This window comes from Oreochromis niloticus, linkage group LG1 (assembly GCF_001858045.2).
Source record: "Oreochromis niloticus isolate F11D_XX linkage group LG1, O_niloticus_UMD_NMBU, whole genome shotgun sequence".
Classification (NCBI taxonomy): domain Eukaryota; kingdom Metazoa; phylum Chordata; class Actinopteri; order Cichliformes; family Cichlidae; genus Oreochromis; species Oreochromis niloticus.
Window position 1 is genome coordinate 38,178,589 of NC_031965.2, and position 9,267 is coordinate 38,187,855.

A 9,267-nucleotide genomic window follows, 5' to 3' on the forward strand; every position below is an offset into this window, starting at 1 on the left:
CCTCACCCTGAACTGGACCTCTGGACCATGTTTGTGCTGTTGGAGCCTTTTGGGGCATTTGTAATGACATCATGTGACCAATAATATGTCTGCTGTGAGGTCACTGTACTAACGGACCATCCAAGAAGGCGGAGCTCCAGTTTGTGTGAAATTCTTTGGCACTAATTAGCAGGTATCTGTGTCCGGGCGATGCTCTCACACTGTCTGTCGATGCATTTTGCTGATAATATCACGATTTCTTATAGAAATGATCACTTCTGTCTCAAAAAGGCCAAAATGGTAATGGGGCTACCCTAGTGTAGGTAAAGGTATCACCTTATGGAGCTATGTAGAAATCTACTTTGAAAAAAAAAACTCAACAACAACAATTCATTCATAAGACTTTCAAAAATAGTTTTCTATAACTTTATTTAAGGTTTCCGTCCTTCATCATCTTTCCTTTCATGTAGACATGTTTGTGCTTTCTTTGCAGTTTGCTTGCAGGCCGTCACACTGTTTGTATATTATAAATATATATTTGTAGTGGAATCTGCCCCAAAGTCCTTCTAGAAACAACTCTCGCCACTTAGCATCTACTTTGAAACACCCTCTGGCATTTTTTTGCCCAGTTATCTAAATTATCTTTAATTTTAAGGCTCATTGGGACATAAAAAACCTGCATTGGCTCAAATCTGATTTTAAAAAATGCTTTAAAACCCTGCTGAACTACAATAAAGATTAAAAATATTTCTCCCCCCCCTTTTGGAAGTGAAACTTCCCTCCATCTTTGCTGTTCCTGAATCGTCCTCCATCTTTTCTCTGAACTTGTGTTCAGATTCAGGGAGTCGCTGTTGTCACTCCACGTGTGAAACGTGTCTCTTTTTCATTCATAGCCTCAATGGCATTAAAAATTCAACCTCACATTAAGACGCTGAATCTGAGATGTTGACGCTGTGAGGTCATGAGTGTTAGGGTTCCAGCAGTCTGACTGGCAGATGTAGTTTTCAGGTTTTGGTGTTAATGATGCGTGCGGGAGGACCTGGCGTCCTTCTGCATCCATCATCCCTCCATCTCTGCCGTCCTCTCGGGCAGCGGAGGTGAAGACTCCTCCTCCTCCTCTACCGGTATCTCCGCAGGTGTATGGACAGGTGGAGGCGAAGCACTGGAGCTCAGCTTCTTGCTGACTTGAGCGTAAACTGAATTCCTGTCATAGTTACTAAAATCCTCCAGAGCGGCGTCATGTGCTCTGGCTGGCTTGTGATTGGCCGGCATTGGTGGTGATGATATGTCCGGGTTGGTGCCGTGTCCTCCGATGGTGTGGTAAATGTGTTCTGCATTTTGATCTGTGAACAGACAGACGACAGTTAGGAGCTAATGATCGGATCATGATGATCAATAAAAGTACTGTTTCTATGGTTTCCTGCGCTCTTCCTTCTTTCACCCTCAGTCACAGAAAACTGTCAGTAACAGAGAATCAAACCTTGGCTCTGCGGCACCCCCAGGTGGCTCCTCCAGGGAGTGAACTGCACTGAGACTTCCTCTTCAGGACGTGACTCTGAACACACAAACACAGGCATCATGGGACATGCAGCAATCTGAGTTTCTTCACCGAGTTTCTCAATTTTTAAGTGTTGTCATTAAAAAATAATATCACGAGTTCATGAAAGCGATTCAGCCTGAAACCAGAAAATCGGGCATGAGAGCAAACTAAAAGCATCTTGATCTACACGAAAACTCCTGTTGATGAGCCTCATTTGTGTCCATGTGGAATATTTCTTATTTACTTATATTCACTGATGTGTGTTTATTTCATCTGTTTTATTCTTTAGTTTCACGTACGATGGAGCTGTCGTGACTATAGAGTCGGGACTTCAGGAGCCGGAGAGAGAAGACAGCGAGAGGTGAGAACATCATCAAATTTCTTTTTTTAAAAAGCACATTGATTAAATTCAAGTCGTTGTTATTTATTTAGCCCCAACAACACTCGCCTCAAAGTGTTTTAGATTGTAATGTAACGACCCAACAATATTACAACTATCAGATGAGCCCCTTTAAGCAAGCACTTCGTGACAGTGGGAAGGAAAAACTCCCTTTTAACAGGAAGAAACCTCCAGCGAATTAGGGTCAGGGATTTAGGGAACTAGGGTCTGCAGCTGGCTGCTGCTCAACCCTGATTGGACGATTTGATCTACAGCAGCTTGGTGCTTCATGGCAACACATTGAAATTTGCCATGCCGCCAGGGGATCAGTGCAACGTCATACTTCCTGTTTCCTCCTAAATTTGGACACTGATGAAATGATTTCTGCAGACCTCATGTTAAATCAGCTCCACTGATAATCACGGAGCGTCTCGTCCTTCCTGCTTCTGCACACGAAAAATGAGACTACAGATGAAACGTCCCTCGCGCCGCTCCTTTAAATGCAGAATAAATTTAAAAGCTCCTTCAGCTCGAGGTCAAAAGCTTCTTTTTTGTGATTCTTTATTTTTCCTTTGGAAGAGTAAAGTTATGTTAAAGGTGGGAATGCACAGAGGAGATCATTCATATTTTTTTCCATAGTCACCCAGTCAGGACAACCACTCTGATTATGGTAAAAATACCAAAACACCAAACATCGTATGTTAGCAGCCCAATAATAAAATCAAAAGTTGGGAAGTGCAAACCCACCCTCAATTTTAGATTTTTGAAGATGCATCTTATTAAGCCTTGGGCGTTTACCCTGCCATAGATAAGATGAGATGACAGAGTCCAGCTCATTGAAAAACGTGTTGGGAATGAAAATGGGTAAGGCCTGAAAAAGGTATAAAAATTTGGGTAGAATGGTCATTTTAATTGAATTGATACGTCCTACCAGAGACGTAGAGAGTGGTGTCCAGTGGGTGAGGGACAGCTTCACTTGGTTCAGCAATGCACTCACATTTTCTGTGAAAAGGTTTTTATGTTTTTTTGTCACTGTGATTCCCAAATATGTAAATTTTTTCCTTTCAACTCTGAAGGGCAAGCAGGTGAAGTCTAACATACTTGCTTTGCTACTCAACGGGAAGAGCTCACTTTTATTAAGGTTCAGTTTATACCCTGAAATCTGACCAAGCTGACTAAGCAGATTCAATGCAGATGGTAGTGAGGCTAAGGGCTTAGAAATAAAGAGCAGGAGATCATCTGCATAGAGTGAGACCTTGTGTTATGTATTGTTTCTCCAAATGCCGTGTACCTCTTTGCAACTGCGGAACGCAATGGCAAGGGGTTCTATGGCCAGATCAAAAAGCAGGGGGCTGAGAGGACATCCCTGGCGTGTGCCTCTGTGAAGTTTGAAACGTTTTGACAATTGGAGGTTAGTTCGTATTGTAGCAGATGGTTGAGAATAGAGTAATTTAATCCACAAAGTAAATTTCGCTCCAAAGCCAAATCTATCAAGGACTGCAAAGAGATAATCGAACTCAACTCAGAGTCTGTAGAGCTGGAGTAAACTATGTTAAATAGCCTCCTTATGTTAAAATATGAATGACGACCTTTAATGAAGCCTGTCTGGTCTTTTGAAATAATTTTTGGAAGAACTATTTCTAGTCTATGGGCAAGAATCTTGGCTGATATTTTAGCGTCTTGTGTTCAATAGAGAAATGGGTCTATAGGAAGCACATTCCAACGGATCTTTTCCTTTCTTTGTAATAAGTGTAATACAGGCTTCATAGAATGATTGAGGAAGAGATCCTTGTTTGATGCAGTCCGTGGGGGTTGCACTAAGCTGCGTGGACAGTAATGAAGAGAAGTGTTTGAAAAATTCTGACGGAAAGCCATCCAGACCTGGACACTTGCCAGATTGCATTGAAGCTATAGCCAAGGAAACTCCTAACTGAGAGATGGGTTCATCCAGCCTTGTTTTAAGTTCTGGTGGAATTTCAGGAATGTCAAGTTTAGCTAAGAACTCATTAATTGCACTGCAGTCAGTTTGGGACTCTGAGGTGTAAAGCTGTGAGTAAAAATCCCTGAATACTTCATTGATTTTTTCGTGATCTGTGACTACGTTGCCATCTTGTTGTCGAATTTTAGGAATACTTTGCCTTGCCCTAGAACCTTTTAGAAGGCTCGCCAGTAATTTATCAGGTTTGTCACCATGCATATAAAATCTGGATTTGTCATGTAAGAGTAAACGTTCAGTCGAGTACATTGTGAGTAGGTCAAGTCTTGTTTTAAGTTCTACACGCTTTTTAAATATTTCATGACTCTGTTTGAGAGCATACTGTTCATCGGTCTCCTTAATTTGTTGCATTAACTTATTTCTTTCATGGGTGGACTGTTTTTTCATTCTTGCTGAATAAGCAATAATCTGGCCTCTGATATACGCCTTAAAGGCGTCCCATACGACAAGGCTGGAAGTCTCTGGGGAAGAGTTGGTGGCAAATTCATATTTTTTTGAACTTAAACTATTAAACTATTAAAACAGCCTTCCCAGCCTCATTCATTTGTTTGACCTCATGAATCGTATAATGTAAATGTCTTTACTTATAGTCTGCTGTCTGTCTCGTGTTTGATGGGAAAGAGGGACCTTGCTTGGTCTGTGGCGCCCCCAGGTGGCTCCTCCAGGGAGGGACCCTAACAGGGTTTTCTTCATAAGGATGAGATTGAGGGAGGACTGATGTGATGCCTTTGTGGTTACGTCCTGCATCTAAAAGCTGGTTTGTAATATTACAAATATGAGATATAAAATCTTCTGCACACATAGTAGCTGCTGTTAGCGCAGTAAATTCTTACTTGTTTTCCGTGGTGGTTATCGTTACCAGCTCAGGAGGCTTTCATTTCACCTCCGATCTTCAGGTTCAGAGCATTTACTCGTCTACCTCTGTGCACTCACACGTAAAAGACGCTTTTCTGCAAAGACTTTTTTTTTCTGGAGGTGTTGTGAGCTCTTCCTCCACCCTGACCTCACTTCACGTGCAGTTTGGTGCTGCATATATAAAACTGAAGTAAACTCCATCGCACGAACCTCAAATTGTGATGAAACTACTTCATTAAAACTTCATTTAGTAAACTGAAAAGTCTGCTCACGTTTCTCGTCGTTCTGGATCTCGTTGATCGTTGGGTTTTCTCTCACTTCCTCCAGCTTCACCTGTCAATCAACACGACAGGTTAAGTATGTCTGTGAAGGTTCTCAGTCATCCAGGTCATGGTAGTCTAAGGAGCTTGGAAAGAAAAGCGTCTGGACTTCTTTAAGTTGCTTGAAGACGTTTCACCTCTCATCTGAGAAGCTTCTTCAGTTCTAAGGTCAAATGGTGGAGAGTCCCAGATTTAAGCCCTATGGGAGTGTCCCCCCAAGAGGGACATTGGACCCCCTAATGATCCTCTATCTACAAGACCCACCTCCATGGGACAAAACTCGGCTGTCCATCTGCATCTAAAGGACAAAGGTCACTCGTTTGAGGATGCCAATGTTCACCTTTTGGACAGAGAAGACAGATGGTTTGAAAGAGGAGTGAAAGAAGCCATTTATGTCCACTCTGAATGGCCATCTTTGAACAGAGGGCGGGGCTTACGACAACAACTGTCTGCCATCTATAATTCAGTGTTGAGATCCCTTCCCAGACACCTTAATGCCCACTCACATCCTGGGCCATCTGACCTCAGGAAATCACATGATAGGGTGGGGCTAGGTTTAACAATGAGCTCACCTGAAACCTTGGCTGATTGTGACCTACACCCGTTTTCACACCTTGGCTCGTGTGATTAAGTAGAGGATCATTAGGGGGTCCTTTTGTCCATCTTAGGGGAATAATCCCTCAGGCTTGAAATCTGGGACTCTCTACCAATTGCTCTTAGAACTGAAGAAGCTTCTCGGATGAGAGGAGAAACATCTTCAAGGAACTTAAAGAAGTCCAGACGCTTTTCTTTCCAAGCTCCTTAGACTACAGGTTAAGCCACGCCCCGTCCCGTCAGAGGTTTTAGGTCATTAAACTCGTCTCTTACCACGCTGATGAGTGTTGACGGGGTTCTGTTCACCTCCGGATCCTGAAGCTCAAATGAATGTCTGAAAAACAACAAACAACAACGTTTTTATCCAAGTTCAGATCAGGTTTTAATGATTTGCTGATCATTTCAGATATTACTGGATTATTTAAGCTTGACTCTGATAATTAGGAAAGTTAAACTTTTCATTTTCATTACTGAAATATCTCGAGTGTTTCTTTTTTTATTTCTTTACTTTCAGGTTTTCATTGGTTGAACTGCTCTGTTACCCTTATAACTGACCTGTTTTCCAACAACTTCACTGTTTTAATCACTTTTGACTTTCAGAGCCTAAATTGTGATGATAAGCTTGACTCAAATCTCTTTAGCCCCTCGTAAATCAATAATCAATCGCCTTAATAGTACCCCCGTGGCACAAACACTCCTCGGTGGGATTCTGTGATGTAGAAAGTCAGCTGACCTGCCGCAGTCGCTGCAGAGACCCGTGAGGAAGATGGAGAGGATGAGGAGAAGCATGAAGAAGCTAACGACTCCCGACGACAGGAGCCACATCTCGATGACGTCTGGTCCGGTTGCCATGATCCCTGAGAGGAGAGAAAACGCCGACGAGTGAAGGTTAAAGACATCAGCTGGTACTCGGAGTCCACAAAGGACGCTGACGCGTCAGGAAAACAAACGTGAGGACGACCCGGAGACTTTATGATCTCCAAGAAACTCACTTTGCATTTTAGTGTTTTGTAAAGAACTTTAATGAGCATCAGATGTAAATTAGCCTCAGTTTCTCTGATCATTAACAGGTCTAACAATCAGCAGAGGTCAAAGGTCAGAAACTTTATTCTTCCTTCTTCTAGCAGACTTCCACAGAAATTCCACCTGATCTGTTTTCATATCAGAGGAATGCTTTAAATGCGCTCTTCAAACATAACTGAGCAAATATGAGCTCATATTTACTGATAACACAAATGCAAGCTGATGTGTGATAAAGCCCTGAGTCATGAAAGCAATAAGCAACAGACTCGTGGATCAAACGTGACGCTGTGTGTGCTTTAAGGCCGGTCCGTCTTCAGGTTTGTACTTGTTCTTTCAGCTCAGCAGTGACTCGAGCGGCGGTTTAATCATTCTGACCGACTCCTGTTATACAAACAGTGAAGCAGAGGCCGGGAGGTGGGTCTCAGTGTGAGAACGCCATGTTCAGATTAGAAGAAACTGCATTTAGCAAAGTTAATTTCACTGTAATAAAGGAAACAAGGGGCAAACAGTCAAGCTAACACGTCTCCACCTCACTGATTATCACGCCACAACATCAGTTAAATGTTTCAACAGGTGGGGGTTGGGCTGTTTTTTATTCTGTGCAGGGGAGCTTCCTGTTGTCTCCAATGCCTGACAGCTACTTTGTACCCATCCTGTTAATAATAAGTCACACTTTTCACCCCTAAAGCCAAATTCCTGCACAGAGGACAGAGCTGTGACTTAAATACGCAGACACATCGTAGTCCATCAAACTTGAGACTGAACTTAAAGTGAAGTAAGGCCACAGAGCAGGCGAACCATGAAGAGATTAGAATAAATGAATGAAAACAGGAAACATCATCAGCGTGTATGATGATGATCAGAGCTGTGGTGAAAGGTTTGGGCGGGGCTGCTCTTTTTAAGATTTCTTCTCTTTTCTCAGTTGTTTGGAGACAGAGTTCCACATATGAAGAAGACGAACGTATTTCTGTTTATTTTCTTTTTGTTTTTGCAAAGAAAGCGAGCCTATAGCGTCCACGAAGGCGAGTCGCAGTCCCAGCAGGTCACCTGATCTCAAGGTCAGCCCACATCACCTGATGGCTCAGGCAACACCCTTGTCCACATCCTGATAGGAGAACAATTTAAGCTGCTTTATCCTGCCTGGCCACAGTTTCTGCACATTTGCAAGCCCCTTTGCCACCCACCCCAGATCCTCCTCCATTCAAACTTCATACCGGCTTCCAGTGAAGCCTCTGTTCTGTGCGAGGAGGTGGTGCTGTCGCTCCACCTGAATCCATCTTTGTATGCATGAGCACAAAGAGGTCCCAGAAAAATGCCAAAGAAGTCAAAAAAGAAAAAAAAAGCTTTGAAGAGGCATAAAACAAGTAAATGAGACATTAAGAATCCATAAAGAGATGCTAAAAAGTTCTGACAAAGTGCAAAACAACAACATTGTATTGATAAAAAACAATGCAGCCACAACAGTTGGCCTCTTCACAGATACAAACCATTAAAGAGACTCAAAACCCCAAATTAGAGCCCTTTGTTTCAGCCTGTTCCTCATAGAACAGGGTGGGGTCTGCAGCTGGGGGCCCGCTGCCTCATCATCCGTCTCTGGTTTTCTGGTGTGAATACCAAACGCTGCCCGTCTGTCTTTTAACCTGTTTCCTGGTCTTAAAAGTGCTACTATGAGAATATTTTTCACATTAAACGAGAAAATCAGGAACACACTGACGCTGCTGCTATCACATAAGACAGCTCATAAAAGTAACAGATAACAGAACCTCAGATGTGAAACTTGGTAAAATAGTTACTTGATGATATCTCTTGACACATTAATATTAGGATAATTAGTGTTTGCACATTAAGTTCCTTCGAAACTGATAGTATGACTGTACGTCTGTGATATTAAAAATACATCAACTTTTTCATCTACATTCATGTCAGTTAGATAACTGCAGGCAGCTCCAGAGTACGAGTGGAGCTCCGAGTGTTCCAACAGCTCAGTTTACTTTCTTAAAATATGAGCACTGAAGTTTAAGAAGCAGTGTGGACGTACCTGTGTGCAGACAGCTGTGTGTTCAGGTTCAGTGGTGCTATGAGGGTTTGTTCCCGCTGCACGTTTACTCATTGACAGACTGAACAAACACTGAGCTCCTCTGCTGTGAGAGCTGCTTAAAGACACACTGCACAAACACTGCACAGGACTCCGGATTCCCCCACAAGCACTGAGACCTGCTTGGCTTAGCCAAGCACAAAGACTGCAAGTGCACATATTCAAAATGTTGCAGTCTATGCTTAAAGCTAAAAACGTGTGATTATTAATGCTAACAAAAATCGGTAATTATTCAGAAATGTGCAGAAAACCTGCAGTTCCTCTAATATCCAACAGAGGCTCAAGCATTATCGTAGTTTAATGGGCAGCAAACCACTGTGTGTATATTAATTTTAGGCAGAGTGCTGAAAATACTGGAGATTTATGTCAAAAACATTAGTCCACATTTATAATAAGGCTCTAACATATTTTAGACCCATCAGAGATCATTGTGGGTAACTAAAACTGGAACGTGGCATCACAGACTGTTTTGTTAAAGGTGATGGT

At 42.5% G+C, this 9,267-nt stretch overlaps 1 protein-coding gene and 1 long non-coding RNA gene across 3 annotated transcripts; both read right to left on the reverse strand.

Annotated features, from left to right (window-relative positions):
* Positions 1-368: 368 nt before the first annotated feature.
* Positions 369-8,880, reverse strand: si:ch73-204p21.2 (uncharacterized). Of its 2 annotated transcripts, none has more exons than XM_003437750.5 (6): positions 8,725-8,880; positions 6,397-6,520; positions 5,937-5,997; positions 5,022-5,082; positions 1,460-1,534; positions 369-1,322 (listed from the first exon to the last, which is right to left on the reverse strand). In XM_003437750.5, exons 2-6 carry the CDS (start codon positions 6,513-6,515, stop codon positions 1,039-1,041), a joined length of 600 nt encoding a protein of 199 aa, XP_003437798.1. In that variant the 5' UTR covers positions 6,516-6,520; positions 8,725-8,880; the 3' UTR covers positions 369-1,038. The 2 variants fall into 2 exon arrangements, with proteins under 2 accessions (XP_003437798.1, XP_005447856.1); XM_005447799.2 differs by lacking the exon at positions 8,725-8,880 and adding an exon at positions 7,901-8,704.
* LOC112847246 (uncharacterized) lies at positions 3,873-5,015 on the reverse strand. Its single transcript, XR_003220680.1, has 2 exons — positions 4,728-5,015; positions 3,873-4,648 (listed from the first exon to the last, which is right to left on the reverse strand). It is a non-coding gene; the product is annotated as an uncharacterized LOC112847246 (long non-coding RNA).
* Positions 8,881-9,267: the final 387 nt, after the last annotated feature.